General features: G+C 35.9%; 1 protein-coding gene across 3 annotated transcripts in view; it reads right to left on the reverse strand.

Moving 5' to 3' along the window:
- The window catches only part of arnt2 (aryl-hydrocarbon receptor nuclear translocator 2), a 64804-nt gene extending 64314 nt beyond the window's left edge, over positions 1 to 490 (reverse strand). For all 3 annotated transcript variants that reach the window (XM_056744783.1, XM_056744782.1, XM_056744781.1), the window contains exon 1: positions 223 to 490. In XM_056744783.1, coding sequence (XP_056600761.1) covers positions 223 to 253 — 31 coding nt within the window. In that variant the 5' untranslated portion in view covers positions 254 to 490. The remainder of the gene's footprint in view (positions 1 to 222) is intronic.
- Between the last annotated feature and the right edge of the window lie 19132 nt (positions 491 to 19622).

A 19622-nucleotide genomic window follows, 5' to 3' on the forward strand; every position in this document is an offset into this window, starting at 1 on the left:
ACTGTTGCGCACGATTTAACGCAAAATTAGCGTTACATTACTGATACAATTGAGGAAATTAAGATTATTATGTCGCTCCGTTGTTACATGTGTGGGGGAAGGGGGTGCGCCCACAGCCTCTACTTTCTTTTGTTAGCACCAAAACACAACATTGCGCACTAACGTCCGTTTTAATATCGCAAGTCTATTGTTTAAAAGCGTAAGCATGCGATGCGTACTCACCCGATGGATTCACGGCGGCGGGTGTTGCCATATTCCCCGGGTGCAAATGCAGAAACGCAGAAATGACGCACAATACGCAGGAAAAAAGCCCCGTCCGCGCGCGATCCGCTCCGAGTGGCTGTGACGCGCAAACTCAATTCAGACCCGCGTGTGAAGACGCGAGCGGCGATCGCGCAAAGCTGGACGGCGTTTCGTCTCGTTTCTGTCGGTGCTTGTGGCAGAATTGTTGCAGCCCGACAAACGCGAGATGTCCGAGAGCTGGCGTGAACACCGCGAGACTTCACCGGAATTAATGCATACTCCACGCAGCAGCTTCAAGTGGGTGCATGTTGAAGTGGACTTGGAAAATACATTGCTATTCTGTTAGCTGGATCATAAAGACAAGATCAGAAATGCTAAAGGATTTAATGTTTATAATGGCAATTTGTTGGGGTTTCAATAGAAACTATAATGATCTCTGTTGGTAATGTGATGGGTTCTTTTGGTGGGATGATATCTGCTGGATGGGAACCAATACACAATTGAATTCTGGTGGATGAAGACCATAAACAAAAGACATAAAATACATTTTGTGTTTAATGATAGACAGTTATGGTTTAGTATTTGTAAACCATTAGAATGTCTATTTTCTGTCTTAGAGTATGGTTTTGTGATGTTATTTTTACAAGCCCCTTTTGAACCATTATTATCTACTCCAAAAACTGTTAGCATGTAAAAACTTGCATGAATCAAAACATTTAAAACATAGTTATTATTTTATGTTTTTTTTTCGGATTTCAAACATCTTTTTGAATGCAGTACATAAACACATAAACATTAAAGATTGAGCATCATTTTTCATTTGTATTTTTGGTTTAAAACAAACAACAATTTAATCTCTAATATGATCTATCATTTTACTTACTAGCCAAATTACTGTAATGCATTTATAAGCACATGGTCAAAGTTTTGCACCAGCGTAAGGTCGAATGATCTTAAAATTCTCCTAAACGTGTTTATTTTGACACATCAGTGAAGCACATGACTCATCCTGGATTTCCATGGAGCTTTTGCTCATTAATCTGTGCCTCCAGAACTCCCTCATTTATTCCAGGAATAGATCTTAATTGGGGTCAATGTCCCACAAAGTCTCCTGGCTTTATATTTCTGACAGTACATGCGCCATCGGGTTGCGGCTCTCCAGTCATTTCTCGTAATGTAGAATCACTTAAACAGAGAGGGGAGAGAATGTCTCGAGCTTTATAAATGTTTGTTCTAACACCGACATTCCGTTACACCTCATAAACATTTACTGTCACTTTAAATGTCAGTGTGGCTTTCTGTTCCACTTTAAGCGAACAATTCACGGTTCTTTATACATCGTAAAAATGTTGGTCAAGAAACCTAGACAATGTGCTTTATGTGGCTCATTCAAGAAAAAAATATGCACTTTATACCAACCAGACATTTTCAATGAAGTAGACATTTGGAAAAGCACAACAAAAATTTACATTTCGTCATGTTTACCCAGATAAGTATAACACAAGAAGTCCACTTTACTTTTGGACTGTATGTATGATGGTTTCTTTGATATGTATGAGATGTGGTGTTCCGAATATTAGACACCTGTTTGTTTATCAGAATTTGGCTGAGGTGAGGAGGATGTGTTTTTATTCTCAGTGTGCTGAGGTGGCCTTTTTTTAAAAGACTGATAAAACACAAAGACGGGGAAAAAACAAATCGTTCAAGTAACATTATTGTTCAGTTTTGATGTAGAGTAAAATGGATGGTTGCCATGTCATTGCTATGTAACCAATAGATAAAACATAGCAACCCAAAATTAAGAACCTTGACCTAGTGTGAATCAAGTGGAGCAAGAAGATCCAGCACAATGCTGACCTTCACTTCATTACACATGCCCTCCAGGCAAAGATGAACCAACCCATCCATTAACATCCGGAGGATAAGGCAGGAACGACAGATCAAAACCCAGGAGTGATGTAGATCTTGATGTTGGATAAGTTTTAGTATTCATAGGTCAAACCCTTATCTTCTTCAGAGGTCATCTTCTTTTAAATACAATGAAAATGATCAAACTGAGAGTCAATTCAAGCAGTTGCTTCTGTTTTACCTTAAAGCTGATAAGCTTAAAGAATGAAAAATCGGTCATTAATGTCAACTATGTCATTTTAAGCCTTTTCAGTATACTATTAATATTTTACTGAGTAGTTTTTAAATGTGTTCATGCACATTTATATACAGCCATGCATTATTTATTTAGTTTAATGTGTTACTACGTTTGTATTTTATGACACCACCTGAATTACGTTAACTTAAGCTACTAAACAGATTCATATGAATAGCAATCTCATGTATATCAGCTAGGCTTGGAAATGATAAAATATACAAAACTTTTCTCTAATGCATACATTTCGTCATTCTTTCTTTTTCACAGTAAAGTAGTTTATGATTACTGTATTTTTACTGACGTTCTCTTGCCACCGCAAAAAAAAATTCTGGTTTGAAAGCTTGTGATTTAATAAAATTTGTTTCTCATGTCTCTCCAAAACTTTCTGAAGAAAAAGACTCCTTGTTGGTTCTGGAAGAGGTGTTATTGAGGCCAGCAGGGGGCGATCCTCCTGTGTATTGCGTAATAACCCACTAAAGTGATTGAAACAGTGTCCCAAATTCTGTCTTTTAAATGACTTTGTGGATGAGATTAAACTGAGGTCTTGAGTCTTGACTATAGCGCAGGAGTCTTCAACTACTTTTCTTTGAGGGCCAGATTCCAAAAATATAAATAGGATGCTGGCCAGTTTTTAACTATATCCTCATCTCTTCGTGTTATTTATTGCGTTTTGCTGTTACTTATATGCCATATATTAAAACATGCAAACAAATATTGCCTCCAGTATTTGTACCTTTTCAAGATATTAAATTAAAAGGGTTATTGTCTTTTTAATTGTATTTTATATTCCTTAATGCGTTACTTTACCACAAAATTGCTATTAATTTACTCACCCACATTCCTCCAGTACATCCAAGATGTGGGTGGCATTGTTTTTTCAAAAAGACATATTTGTTTAAATTAATTAAAGTTAAATCAATAGAATTAAAAACGCAAATACATTCAACACAAAAGTCATCCCTGCCCCTTTCAAAAGCACAAAACGCGTTTAAGAACGCGACCTATCTCGTGCGCAAACCGATTACCTGTGGCTGTGCAATGCATTGCATTGCTTATAACGTTGTAAATAACAATTCCTTTCTTGGAATGATCGATCAAATCGCTTTATAAGACGTAAATCACAATGAGTCGCGGGAATAACTTTCGTTTTGAATGTAGTTTTGAATGTTGAATGCCAACTTTGCCCATTACTGTATATAGAAAAACGTTCACACACTCAATACTTCTGGTCTTGGAGGGATTGCATTGAAATGTTTAAATTCAAGCTTTCACAATTATTTAGATCTTTCAGAAGATACACATGTCAGACTATAAAGAAGTTTCTATTTGCTTTTCATTATTCTCATAGCTGTTTTGGAGAAACCGTTTTTCCTCGTTTTTCCTTCATCCACATGTTTTAATAAATTTAAAAAAATGTTTTCAACAGTTTGCTGCACGTGAGCTATCAAAATAAGCTCTGAATGTGGGCTAAGTTTTAGTTTGAAAACAGTCATCATCCTTTAATTCTACTTCAAACCAAGACATTGCTCTGAATTAAGTCGGATCCAATGGATTTTTATCAGTGACGTTGCTGTTACGCGATGACGCAATGAGATTTGAACGCTTTGTGAGTGAAGCTTACATTACCAAGCACACAAATTATAGCCAGTAAACAACTTTGACGGCGTGTTTCCGTCATGTTTTTAAATTTGACAAATGAATGTCATTAAAATGTCATTGTATGATAAAAGAGCCACGTTTCTCCATTTGCGCTCCTGTGAAAAGCATATGCAGAATGGTTTGAATGGATTTGAGGGTGTAAATAAATACAGTCAGAACTGTCATTTTTGCTGAGGTGTTCCACACAGGCTTCATTTGCTTACTGAGATCTTGTTTGTCCTTGTTAAGGCGGTGTGTTTTCGTGGCAGTCGGGAACGATGACAGCCGGCAGACCGCGCTGCACCTGTACCGACAGCGCACGAGCGCACAGCGCAGGTCTCTGACAGAAACATCCAGAACACCGAGGTGAGAGAATCTCTGCCGGCTGTCTTCTTCTATCAGCATCACCACCAGACACTTCATCACACATGCTGTATGCTCGAAAATCTCGAGAAAGAGTTGTGAGTTATGGTCATTTATACAGTATAAAATGATTTGTTGCTGCTTGGTTGTTTTGAGGTTTGCTCTTTCTTAACTCAGGAGGTTTCTCTGTTGAGTCTCAATATAAGTCTCGGATAATGTTGCTTAGGAGAGTGAAAGCAAAAACAAATGAGAGTGAAATTTTTGAAATACAAGAAAAAGTACGGAGATGTATAATGGATATAGATGATGGTGAAGTTATCTGGATGGGTCAATTTGTTGGGAAATGTTTGAGTGAATATGTTTAGATCTTCAATGATATTGACTCTTGATTGCAGACTTGACAAGTCTGAGCTCAGTTTGTGACATATTTATTTCTCAAAAGAAATATCATGAGACCGAGGTGAGAGTTAAGCAAAAGTTTCCATTAGCTCTCCATTATATCTTATTGATGTCTTGGATAAGTAAATTGCTTGTTTCTGTTTATCCTCCCCACCTGACTTGCACATGCTCTCACTATACTGTTCTCTCTCTCTCTCTCTCTCTCTCTCTCTCTCTGTGTGTCTGTCTTCAGAAGCAATGCAGTAACAGTAAGGGCTGGAGCGCTGCAGTAGCAGCACCCACTGCCTCAGAATTCCAGCCGCCGCTCAACATGCATCGGGAAACACACTTTATCTACACTTTCTGCTCCACGGGATGTGAGATCAGGTAGGACTATTTTCTTTCCCCACCCCTTGTCACCACGGCAACATGCCTTTCCACGCTCTGCTGCTCTGCCTTGCAGCCCATCCCTCAAATCAGCCTTGATGAGCCAGAACCAAGAGCCGGGTCATTGTGTCTGTCTCCTTATACACCACCTGAAGTGCAGTTACTGTGGGTCACGATGCTAAGCCGCCTGGACTCATGTCAAGAGCCGATTCTCTTCTGCATGTTTCATTGAAATGGATGCTGGTGTGGTGTCGGGAATTATTGGCTTTATCTTTGATACATTTTTGTTTGTGCAAAAGGGAATGCAGAAAGTTTCAGAAATTTTCAAACAGTTTTGCTTTTTTCGCATTTCAGTTTCACAGTTTTACTCGCTGGACAAGCTGTAAATTGCAGCTACGACTTGTTGTAAGCAAATACAGAAAAAAAAAAGATATCTGTTGTGAGATATTGAATAGTGAAATAGTAAGATATGGAAATATATGTAAATAGACATTAAAACGAAGTGTAAACAGAGATTTAAAAAAAGGTAGAAATTTAAATAACAGAATAAGATAAGTGGTATCAAAAAGTATTAAAGACGGCCTTTATGTAAAAGAAAGAAAGAAAGAAAGAAGACTTGGGGGCTTTTTCTCTTTTGCGACAGTCAACATTATTTGATTGTGAGCTGCATTAATCATCACACATACAGAAACACCAGAGAACCTCAATGTGTTTTACTGCATGCTGAAAATATGCTTAGTAAGCATAAATACATGTATTCTTAAATATTGCACAGCTCCGTATTATGAGTTCACATTTCTTATATGAAAGAAAATAACACTTTCAAACAAATTTATTGTACAGGGTATATTTTCTAAATCCAGACGCATAATCTAAATAACGACTCAAAGCGAATAAACAACTCCTCTATGACCTGCAAAGATGCATCTCCAAAAGTGGCAAATTTATGTCAAACAGCCAAATGGCTCAATATTTTACAGCCTTCAGGTCCTAAAGTTTAGGAGATCTTCAATTATGTACTATACTGTATATATGTGTGTAAGAACTAAATCATTAACAGAAAGTAGCTAAATTATAAATGACCCTTTTGCACAATAATTTTCACTGAATGAGGAATACTCTTTTGACAAAACATTTGATTAAACTTTCCATAAGGTACGTTTTAAGTGATACTTCACCCAACAATGACAATTCTGTCATCAGTAACTCATCTTCGAGTTGTTTCAAATCTGTATAAATGTCTTTGTTCTGATGAACACAGAGAAAGATATTTGGAAGAATGCTTGTTACCAAACAGATCTTGCCCCACGCTTACTCCCATAGAAAAAAATATTTCATGAATTTTTTTGTTCTGTTGAACCCAAAAGAAGACATTTTTAAATAATGTAGGACAGCAAACAGTTTGTGATGATGATGATGTCATTTTTCCTACTAAGGTAGTCAATGGTCATCGAGATCTGTTTGGTTATAAGCATTCTTCCAAATATATTTCGAGGGTGAGTAAATGATGACAGAATTTTCATTTTGGGGTGAAGTATCCCTTTAACTGTATGCCAAAAGGTAATGCAAGGCAATCATTCATCCTTCTGACAACCAATCAATGGCAAAATATAAAGCATAAATAAAAAGCACTGTTGTATTTACAATGTTGCATAATTTGATAACGATCAACAGCATCTTAATAAATAGCCTAAGTGACTGTTGAATATATGAATCAGGCTTATTTATTAAGAAGTGCACCATTTTCACATCTACTTTTTCAGTTTTCACTCAACAAACAAAGATTTCATTCATGTAAAGTTTGAAATGGTAAGAAAATCTATCTCAACTCTGCTGATCTAAAAAATGCATGAGATAAGTCAAACCAAGCATAACAACTTGAATATATAAACAAAAAAAGTTCCTTTAGAGAGCATACGAGTTGGTGTCAGGCACTGCTTTGTGCCTCAAATCATGTCAATGAAAATGTATTAAACCATCACTTTATCATTTTCATAAGCTTGACGTCTTGTGTCATCTTGCGCCTTCACTGTTTGTGCTAACAGAGTCATACGTGAACTCTTTCCTGTTTTCCCTCCTCAAAATAAAACCTGTGCCTCTTTAAATTGTGGAGGTCGAGATCCTCACCATCAGCCTTATTTAGTGCTGAAGGTGTACGTAAATCTACCTTTAAACTGTTGGGTCTTCACCTGGGGTTTATTGGGTTGATGTGTGTTATATATTGTAGGATGTTAATTATGTGAGTTTTTTGTAAGAGCTTATATGAACCATCCTGCCTGACAGAGGTCGAGAGAATAGCAGGAGTGAGCGAGCGATGTATGCGAAAGTAGAAAGAATGAGAGACAAAGATATTATATCCATGGACTTGAATTTGAAGTGTCATTTTTTGGCTTCTTTATGCATGAAATTTTAATATGTTGTGCAAATATTTGAGCGCACCACAGGATAACATTTATTTTGTAGACTTCAGTCTCAGGGAAACTATTGGAACTGAGATGTGTTTGAAAGAAGTATTGATGATCAATTGTACATTTGGCATCTACAATAATTTCACCCTGCGGTGAATGACATTGATGAAGAATAAATATATGATTTTTTCTTTACAGCATTATTGAAATTTTCCACTTTGCAAAGTCAATTGGAAGAGCATTGTGTTAGCAACACATAGGTCATGGGTTTGATTCACAGAATAAAACAATCTATACATTGAACTGTATGTTGTTTCGGATGAAACCATTTACAAACGCATAAATATCAAGAGATTGATGAAACATAATAACGTAATTTTAGCGGCATATAGCGGTAATGCTGTGAATTGCAACCAATTGTTCACTCCAGTCCTCCCTTTTGAAGCACTAAGGAGGCTGAGAGAGAATTAAGATGTGGTCATGTTTTTCATTTTTTCACAAACAAGATAACATATTTATGAAACACGCTCTGTAAATTAGTTTATCCATTTAGGGCTACTGTAGAAACAATATGGTGAATTCCATGCAAGGGGACCCACGGTGTATTAGATAGAAAACGCTCATTCTAAGGTAATTAAAAGATGTTATGTAAGTTCTTTATACACCTCTGAAGACATAGTAACAGTATGTATGTTATGTTGCATTTCTGTCAATAGATCCTCCACAAAATTACACACATGACCTTTAAGTATATTTACCCAAGTTATTTTATATGAGTGCTTTCACTGTGAAAAAAAATGACTTCATTTAAAGCATGAAAAAGTGTACTATCTACTGTCTCCGATAAATGTAAATGAATGAATGTGTTAAAATGGTGAAGGGAAGATCGGTTGGCTGTTTAGAAATGATTAAACTCATCATTATTGGCAAAAGTACCTCTGATGAAGCGAGAGGTGAAAACAGATGTGACACTGACAAATGTTGTGCTGGAATCTTGCCTTTACTTGCAATCTCAGAGAATAAAAGATCCTCGAACCGGCGCACACAAACACTTTTCACAAACCGACATATAAAACGTTACTGTTTGATCTTCTTACAAAAGATGAATGTTGCATTCATAAGGTTGCCACCATATAGCTTAAAGTGTTTACTTAGTCAATTTTTTACTTACCATAACTATTATGGTACAGTCAAAAAAATCTCACTGGACTTCTTAACAGATAGACTAATAGATAGACAAATAGACTAAACTAGACATGACTAAATATAACATTTACACAAACTATGATTTACACTACAATATCATGAAACAAGAACTCCCCCACATGACACAAACAATGAACCAGCACAAGAAAAGAGACACGAGGTCAATATATGGGATCAAAATCAAGAGAGCACAGGTGCGGGGCATGAACTAATCAACAACCAATAATGAGACGAAAGGGCAGGAACAGAGACGAGACCTTGAGAGAGCATGTGGAATACCAACGGGGACAAAAAAGCCTTTCTCCACATTAAACACGAGGTTCTGTCATGATCGTGACAAGAAGGGACAGAATCATGACAATAAATAATACATTAATTAAATAATGAATCACCTCATACTATAATAGTTAGGAATTCCCATGAGACTGAACAGCAACCATTTAAAGATTATCTTAATAAGTTAGTTTGTATTGTGTGAAGCTAACAACTAGTAAAGTACCTCTATGGCCCCATGGGGTTTTCAAGTTTGTTACCGCCACAAAAACTCAAGAATGCACTGGCCAGACTGAACATCATGTTTCTGTGTTAAAAGGCAAACACTTTTTAGAGGGCAAAGACTTGAGTACTCATGACTCAACAAACCTGTCATTATTGAAAACTACGACTAGCCCAGAGAGGACCCATGTGGGTTTGTTTGCATTTCAGCAAGGACCAAACCTGGGGTCACTGTATTATAAACGACAAAAAATGTGATCACCAAAGGAAAATTACCTTTTTTTTAAAGCAAATACGGTGACTGAATGGACACGTATGTACTATATGAAACAAAAACTGCACTGGAATTGGAACTGGAGCATTTTCTGATCGATCTGTAACAAGTAACCGTCTGATATATAACCCGACTGAACCATGCCCTTTGTTTTTTTGCTCTGTTGTGTAGTGAACAGTACTGCAGGTCAGTCTGTCCTCAGGAAAACCTGTAAAATGAGAAGATGGTAGTTCATTCTGCCTTGTCACCATTGGAAATGTGAGGAAATTGATTTGAGTGTCTCTGGCTTGGGAACTCTTGTTAGCATTTAGAGAAACGTGTTGCTAAATCAATGATGACTGACTGGAAGCTGTGTGGTGTTAGAGGGTCATGTTGGACATTCGTCTTACGTCTTAAGATCCGTTCAGAGATGAAATCATTAGGAGTCTGTCGGCTGTTGGTTGCACTCTGCTCGTTTTGTAACGTTTTTTTGATACGTGAACAATGTCCACAATGAATAAGGTTACATTCACTTTAGACTGCAAACAGGATTGTATTCATATTTGAATCTCAAAGAACTAGGTCAATCTTCAGTATAGAGGGTTATTTGCGCTATTAACTATCCATTAACTATGACTTTCCATCCAATAAACTCTTCATTTGTTGCTTATTAATAGTTAGTAAGGTAGTTGTTAGGTTAAGGTATTGGGTAGGATTAAGTAGAGTATGGTCATGCAGACTATGTTCTTTATAAGTACTAATAAACAGCCAATATTCCAAGAATAGGCATGATAATAACAACAAGTTAATATTGCGAATTGCCCCCTGTACTGAAGTGTTACCAAGAACTAAAATGGATTTACCATCCTAATTCATTCATATTAATTTCACAGATTCTTGATGCTTGGCTTGGATTTAGGAAATTCTTCAAAAGTGCAGTTCAGTTCATTCAGATTGTATGAACACAAGCAAGAAACAGTAAGTGGGAATAAATGGAGAAAGAAAGAAGCTGAAAAGAAATGAGGAGAAAGATAGTAAAGGCAGAAGGTGTGAGAGGTGTAATGAGACAATCGCTCCTCAGAGTTGATAAAAGCCCCAACAAAGGAAACTGATGAATGTTCTGCTCACCCGTGTGAAGTGTCTCTAATCCCCATAGACGCCACTGTAAAAGCCAAAGCTTTTAAAGTGTTTGAAGACAGCAGATGTCCTCTCCATCTTTTTTCATCTCTGACAGATGGGCCATGATTAGGCTCGAGAATTGTTCCTTTTTTAAATACCAGTTGAGTAATATTTCGCAATACAAAAAACACAATATATTGAAGTGATACAAAATATCACAATATTACATCGGTTAATTAAACGTTTTATTGTTTGTTTTTGTGTGTTGTTTTTACTGCTAAAAGAAGTTCTCTCTCTTTGTTTAACTTTAACTCAACTAAATTTCTTCATTTTTAATTTGATCAGAAAATTCAGTTTTATTTTCCTGTGAAAGACGCATAAAATTTAAATCAAACCCTGAATGTTGTCAATTCTATATGAAGTTTTGAATATATAAATATTTATTTTATTGTATTTTCAATTTGTTAAAATAACTTGATACTAAAACATAGTGAACCCAGTAATATTTAATTGCTTAATCATGATTTTTGTGTATCAGCACATCTCTGCTGACTGTATTAACTTCTACCAGGTATATGCATTTAAAATAAACTTTTTGACAACTCATCCTGCACTACACAGTTTTTTGTCCAATCAGATGCTGTCTAGAATTTAAACAGAATCATGAATTGTGAACAAACATTTTAACCAGATTCTCTAAAATCCTTGCGACTTTCCCATTATCAGTTATGAAGTACAGTAATTATGAAAGTGACAATCCAACCCAGAACACAGACTCTTTAAAATGTCTGGTGTATTTTCTTGAGAAGTCACTCATAGATTAAATTATTGTTGATGTCGTTCTTGAGTGACATTGTCATTTCTACCTCTCACACACAGATAAAACACACTGACCGTCCTCATCTCCAATCCAAGTTTATTCACCTCAATACTCTCAATACTTGAGACTTTAATTACCGCAGGTTATAATCCCAACACTGCAAGTGTCTCACACTATTACAGTTTAAATGAATACAGCGGGAAAGGTAATTTATCTCTGACAGCAAAGACCCTGTAATGATACAGAATTTGAGGAGAAGCTGAAATGAAGGATGATGTTTCATGTTGGTGAACGTGCTTTAAATCTGAAGGAATGTCTCTTCTTTGATTTCACTTTGAAAGGAACTTAAAAATAAAAAATGTCTTGCGTATTTGTAGTTTTGTGATTTATACATTAACTGATAAATTTCACATTTGGCAGACACTTTTATCCAAAGCGGCTTACATTGTATACTATACATGGGTTTCTGAGGATATGTGCAATCCCTGGGACAGAACCCATGACCTTGGCATTGCTAACGCCATGCACGAACCACCATGTATGTACATGTAATTTAGTTAATCAAATTACAGTTACATCCGTAAAGTATTTTAGATTACCAAAGGGATTACTTGGAATTGTAATGTTATTTATTTCCTTTAAACATTAATATGAACTGCAATAAATGTAAACAGCAATTGGTGGTTCTCTGAATCTCACAATCTGCAAATGCTTCCTAAACTACAGTTATGATCATAAATTTCATACCCCTTGCCGAACAAAACAAGAGGGATCTGGGTTCATAGAAATTGGATGTTAAAAGTATTTAGTACTGTCCTGAATAAGTGTTGTAGTTGTCTATGAGTTTCTTGTTTAAGTAATTAAGTAAGTTTATAACTCATAATTCTGTTTCCTTTTCTTAGAATTGTGCAATATAATGTCCAATGAGGGAAAACTTTAAAACAAATGTTGTTAAAATAATAAGCAAAGGAAAGGCAAGTTCTCTGTTCGGTGATCCCTTTGTTTTATGTACCTTATTAATATTCCAAAGTATTCTAAAGTATTAAGATTAAGTTACACAATTTGTGTAGTCTAACACAATACGTTACAGATTACTTTTTAGATCATGTAGTTTGTAATCTGTTGTGAAATACATTATTAAAGTAACCTTCCCAGCCCTGCATATACAAGAAATGACAGCGTCATTTTTCATTCGTGTTTGATTCCAGACAGTGAAAACTAAACCTATTTATCAACTTTTTTATCTGTTTAAATGAGATGGCTACAGCGGAAAAGAGGAGCAGATTAATGAGGGAAAGCCGGCTTGTTATCGACAATAATCTCTCGGAACACACTTTTTTACTTTCAAACAGTCTGTGAAGGCTGCTTTTATTCACCAAATTCTGGCTATTAAAGGATTTTGTCAAGGCATCTATGAGAGACCGAGGACAATCTTTGAAAGCCCCAGACCGTGTCCACAGGTCTCGCATTCGGATTAACTCGGAGATGAAAGGTTTTCCTCGCTCATGTTTTTTGGTTGACGGGGACAGCAGCAATTTCACATTAAATTGCTAATGTCGTTGCCAAGGTTTCTGTTGGTCTGCGTCCTCAAGTGAATAGTAATTACAGTTTCTAAATAAGAATCAACAGCATGGCCAGATAAAGATTGAGCCGTGCTGAACAGTTCAGCGTCTTGATGAATGTGGGGAATCCTCAAACCTGCTGACCTGGGTGAAATGACGTACGGGTCGGGGTGAAGTCAGACTGGAAGTCTGTTGCCTTATTAAAACAGATTTCATTTATCTAGCCCTGAGGCTCTGGGTTTGCGGTGGAGGGAGGGATTGTTACATTGGCATGCAATGGGTCTGACATTTCAGGAACCCTCAACAGGGTTTAAAAGTGCATTTAAGTAAAAATTCTGTCATCGTCTACTCAACCTCAAGTTGTTCCAAATCTGTATAAATGTCTTTCTTTTGTTGAACACAAAAGATATTTTGAAGAATGTGGATTATCAAACAGTTTTGGGGCACCATTGACCACCATGGTAGCTTTCCGCCTACTATGGAAACATTCTTCCAAATGACTTTTTGATAGAAATGATTTCAAATGATAGAAATTTATATGGATTTGTAACAATTTGAGGGTGAGCAAGTGATGACCGATTTAGTTTTTTTGGCTGAACAGTCCCTGAAATACTAATTATTAATTCAATTTATGTGCCGTTCTTAAAAGTGGGTTAATATGGGAGAAATGTTGTGTATTTGCATTGGAGTACATAACAGAACAAGGTTAGACTTGGCATTGATATTATTTAGCTGAAATACACAATATACATAAAAGAACGCCCGCATCCTTTATCAAAGGCTTTTCTATAAACTTCTTCATAAAATATGCAGAAATGAAAGGCGTCTTGTTGTTGCCCTTGGCAAAAGGAGGAATATAAAAAATATCCAAAAACGAAAACATGTACTGAGACTGAATATGACAAAAATTCTGTTAATGCGCTGAAAGAAAGACAGAACAGAAATCAGCTTCAGAAGCATTACAAACGTAAACAAGTTAAAAAGGTATTTAAAAAAGAACATTATCTCTTAATAATAAACAGAATTCAAATTTAAAAGTTGTTGATGAAACCAGGCAGCCAAGATTTTTCTTCTATGACATCATATGGCACCTTTTATGTATGCGCGTGCATTCCATTTACTGAAGTGTATAATCAACATCAAAACAACACAACCATTCATTATACTAACACATGAGCATTTCCCGAGTGACTACTTGGCCAGTTTCTCTTCATCTCATGTGCCTCTAGATAGAGTTTCACAAACGACTGCAGCAGCGCCTCAAAGTCTGTGTTTTAAATGTTTTAAATTCCTCCTCGTGGACTCCAATGGAAAATCTATCTTAAGAAAATGTATATTTAATAATAACTATTAATATTTAATAATTCAAATCAAAGCTTTCAGAGTTGTATCTTCTTGGATAGTTACTTCTTCATGCTCTGATGGGCATAAATAATAAACTTAAGCCTAACCGCGAATGTTGTCTATGAGGTGAAGGCAAAGACTAGATTGCTTCTATTGTTTTCATGATCAATTTTTACACAAATGACGTCAAAAGAGAATCAATACCAATAAAACAGGCATTAGCCACATTTTCCTCTCTCTCTCTCTGTACCGACAGATAAGCAATCAGGATGTTAACAGCGGCCCGGATCGATGCGGACAGACCGAAGCGATGGAGGAGCCAACGGAAGACCCTGCTTTTGTGGACGTGGACCAGGGTCTGACTCTGGCATGCCTCGCATTCCTCTGTCTGCTGCTGGTGGCGATGATCATACGCTGTGCCAAAGTCATCATGGATCCCTACAGCGCCATACCCACGTCCACCTGGGAGGAGCAACACCTGGACGATGATCAGATCTGAGTCGGCATGAAGTCACTTATACCTGGAGGAAACATTCAGACATGAACTCTGCTAAACTTTCATATGCATTTAAAAATCAAGCATTAAAATCTGAAACCCAACATCATGTTTCAGCCGGTACGCTGATGACCATGGAATCTAGATGTTGGTCATCGTCGTATGCTTCCATTTACACACATGAAAAATTAGAACGCTTACCTGGATTCGAATCATTTTGGCATACTCGTACCGTCCTGCACAAGAGTTCAGTAACACACAACTGCAACTGAAGCACACAAAGTTTTGAAGTCCTTTCAGTAGAGAAGACCTCAGCCTGGACCAAACTAAGCATAACACAGAGTGTGCTAATGTATTTTTAAATTCAAAAATATTTATTTTAGATGCACTATGTTAGGCCTTAAACATGTGAACGTAAACGCTACTGGCTAGTCTGGCTACTTTTGTGCATTGTTTTCATAATCGTGTTAGAGTTCTATTCCTAAGAAAAGTATGCTTGGCATTCTTAGCATTGCCACAGGGGGCGCTAAAGGTTGACATTTACATAAGCTGTCCTTTTTTTCAGAGAAGCTGGTATGGGAAAGCAGTTTTTGGAGAGTCTCTTACTAAGCAAGTTAGACAAAGCTAGTTAAACTTAAGCTACACAAAAACACATTCAGTTTAGTGAAACAGACATTTAAAGGTAACTTTGGTGTTACGTGAGAACATGTTATTTACTGTACGATGAGCATTCACCAAATATTTGCATTTGAATTCTTGCGTTTCATCTTTGGTCATTGTTTACTCATGCCAATGTTGTTCAAACGCCCCATGACAGCTTTTTGGAACCAAACCACAAATTTGACTTTCATAAAATTATGAATTATATTTTGTCCATCCATATACCTTCAAGACACTTGAAATAAACAGGACGGGTCAGGTGGACATATTTTACAGCCCTTTTGCATCCTTTTGAGAAGAGATAACACTTTAACAAAAAAACAACACTTTACAAATCTGTGATTTGATTCTTAAGAACAGGTGTTTGAATGACATGGTAATGAGAATATGTTCATTTTTGGATAAACTAACCCTTTAACTGCGGTTAGGTTTTACAAGAAAATAAAACCTGGACTCTGTGGAGGGTACGACGAAAAGAAAACAAAAAAACTGTAATTTAGAAGAAATAGACGATTAACATGAACGAGACATTTCTTTAGTAACCTGACAACGTTTTTAGTTTCTTACAGTATATTACGTTTCTTCAAATTACTTTTCATTTTTAATATGATTTTACTAAATCATCTGGGTTTTTACTTTCTATAATTTCTACATAATTTTATTGTATAATCTTGAATGAAATTGACATATCACGAGAGCTCTAGTCTGCGCTGCATGATATCAAGTGCCTCAGCTGAAATAATAAATAAACTTATGAATGAAGTTATAAATGTCATGATGAAATTCCTCTTAGTAGAAATAAAACAGAAACAGATTGTTTTAACGCATGAAGAATATGGATACAATTAATGTATAATCTGGATGTGGGTACATTTGATAGGAAACGTTGTAAACGCATGTTAAGATTGATTGATTGTAAACTTGACAGATTTCTGACTCTTTTTCTCTGGAGAATTACACTGATGAGACTTCTGAGAAAGTTTACATTTGCTTCCCGTCTTGAAGAAATAGTTATGACTTTAAAGAGATCTCATCTGTGATTTCTTATCTATTTTGGGATTGGGCATCTGTCTGTTTAGCCAGATTTGCTTGTATTTTTATCATCTCAATAAGAGTTATGACAGTAACACATTTAAGATGCCTCACATTTAAAGACTAAACAGCATTTGTGGTCATTGTTGAAAAGCATTTCTATTCGTAGATTCTTGCTGTGAAACGTCTGACAGCTCTCCCTGTGTTCCTCACATTTTAAAAATGACCTGATGAATGAAGTGAGAGTGTTTTTTGGTCTCTGCCAGCTCTAGCTCTTTTCTCTCTTCGTGTTTATTTTTTTCCGGCAGTGCCGAGCCATCAGTCAGACTGTAACGCCTCGGGTTTTCATTTTCTGCTCAATTCATTCAATGAAACAGCACATCAATTTCTTGGCAGTGCTGCCGGTATTTCACTTTACCCTTATAAACAATTGCATTGGAAATTGTTTAGGGGCGATGTTTGAAAATAAATAAATATACAGGCCACGGGGGGTTTAAACTCAAAAGTCCAATTACACAAATGCAAAATTTCTCCATGCAGCAGTGATGTAAATGGGTCTTTGCATTTTGTTGGAATAAAAACAGGTTTTAAATATGATACATTATACATTTATTAATCACTATATTTTCATAATTAAACAAAAGTGTAATAAAAATAAATAAAACATATAAATTATATTACCATATTAATCTGCGGAAAACCTATACAATATTATTATTGTTATGACTACTTACCCCACAAACAAATGTTATTCCTGCCTCAATTGTTGTAAATAACAGTAAATATTGCTGTTAAATAATCTAAATATTTCTTATTTTTTCTTTCCTTCTCTAATAAAAATAGGACAGCTTTTTACATTTTAAATAACATACTTTTTAAAAGGTGATTTTGTTTATTCCCATTATGCAAAGAAAATATATTTTCCTATATTTTAACTTTTAATATATTTAATGATTTAATATATATTTCAGAACTCATTTTTATATTAAAATGAAATTATACAAAAATATAAGCACTTTGTTCAAATAAATTCATATGTAATACTTAATTTACTGTATATTCACAATTATTTTTCATTCATAAGGATGGACTTAACCGGATTTCTCCTTAGAAGCATAACAGCTCAGATGGATGGTATGTGTGCAATAACCACCGCACCAGTGCCCACAGACAACCAAACTTCAGAGTAAGATGTTGAATATTTCTGAGAAAAGAAACACATTGTGTTGTCCGATGCAAGAAGGATGTTTGCTGAAATCGTTTTGACTTAAATACAAAACTTGTCCCCACCAGTACTGAAGCTTTGCTAGCTTGGGGAATGGAGAAAACACATCTTCAATCCATCAGTGTTTAGAATTTGATTCAGATGTGCATCATGAAATCCATGTGTGCCAGCCGGTTAAGTGTTTCTGCACCTCTATGAAAGCTCCAATGTTCCTCTCAACCTTCATCCAAACTCAATAGCAGCACAAACTGATAAAGTTCTGCTCTGACCACACACAAATCAATACATTGACTTTACAGGCACAGTAACTTTAGGATCATAATTCAGAAGGGACGGCTGATCTAAGTGAGTGTTGTAATAATAATGCAGTATTGTTGAGGTGGACTTTTAATACCGGTACAGTCCATTCACTACTGGACTGTTGAAGAATTCCTGCTGCCTCAATGATCAATTATTAATGAATCTATATACATAAAATAACGTAGAATTTACTTAATTAAATCCTCATAACAATTTGCACAGATATTTTTTAAGTAAAGTGTGCTGCTATATATTTCAAGTAAAACTTACTAACCAGAATTAAGTAAATACTACTAATTAAATACATTTAGTATTTAGTATAGTATATACATTTACTATGTACATTTACTTATTAAGTAAAAAATGACCTAAAGAAACAAAATATTACGTTGAACAAAATCATGTGTCTATTTCAAACTTCACGGTTCACTTACTTTCATATTAAAATGTAATAAAAAAAATCCATGTCTTACTTGACATAGATTGTCAAGTAAGAAGAGACTGAAGGTCTCTGTACTGGCATCAGCACAGTTACTGCTCAATAAGTTAAAAAACACACTTCAAGACTTCCATTAGCCGAGGCGCAAGCACCGCTCTTCTGAACAACTGTAATACACCCAAATATCATCGTTTATTCACGCTGATGTTGAAAGGCCTTTTTCGTACTTGTGTCATCCTGACCCTCAGGACGCCACATCCCCTATTCATTTCCAGTGAGCGTCTATTTTCTCATTAGAAATACTGATTATAGATTCCTAAAATCCATACATACTATTTTTTAAGTGGGATAATATAAGAGATTGTCAACTCTTTCAAGCCAATTTTATATAGATTGTGGTATCACAGTATTATTCTACCACCATGTCAAAAAAAATTCTTTTCTATTTAATATTTGAAACCTGTATGACTTTCTTTGTTCTTCAGAACACAAAAGCAGATATTTTGAATAATGTTGATAATCAAATAGCATTAAACCCCATTAACTTCTATTGTATGAACACTCAACCGCTGAGACATTTCTCCAAATATCTTCTTTTTGGCTGTAAATCTTGTTTATAAATCTGAGAAATGCATTAATTGGAGCTAAAAGCACTTCACTTGTATTGATGGTAGAAGAGACAAACTTGATTTAGAAATATATTATCTTGTTCTCTATCATTTGGTGAGCTTAAGGGGCCAAGCTTTGAGGAGAGATTTCCATCTGTGACGCCGCCAAGACTAATCAATAAAAGTCTGATCGCAGAGGGTGAGAAAGAAAGAGAGATCTGTATATCTGTCTCTAAACCTCCCACAGGCATGAAACTAAAGACCACATGACCTACACTGTCTAAATGACTCATGGACGGACCCTGGTGACCACTAAGGGTTCGGCACCATCTGTTAACAGGTCACAGGAACACACCAGAAATGATTCATCACAATGGAAGTCTATGAAGGGGTCGTCAAAACCACGTGAAACAATTCAATTTTATGTTAAAGCTGCAATTTGTAACAATTGCCTCTCTATCGCCATCTCTGTTAGAAACATGAAATTGCATGTTGCTTTA

This window comes from Triplophysa dalaica, chromosome 1 (genome assembly GCF_015846415.1).
Source record: "Triplophysa dalaica isolate WHDGS20190420 chromosome 1, ASM1584641v1, whole genome shotgun sequence".
Classification (NCBI taxonomy): domain Eukaryota; kingdom Metazoa; phylum Chordata; class Actinopteri; order Cypriniformes; family Nemacheilidae; genus Triplophysa; species Triplophysa dalaica.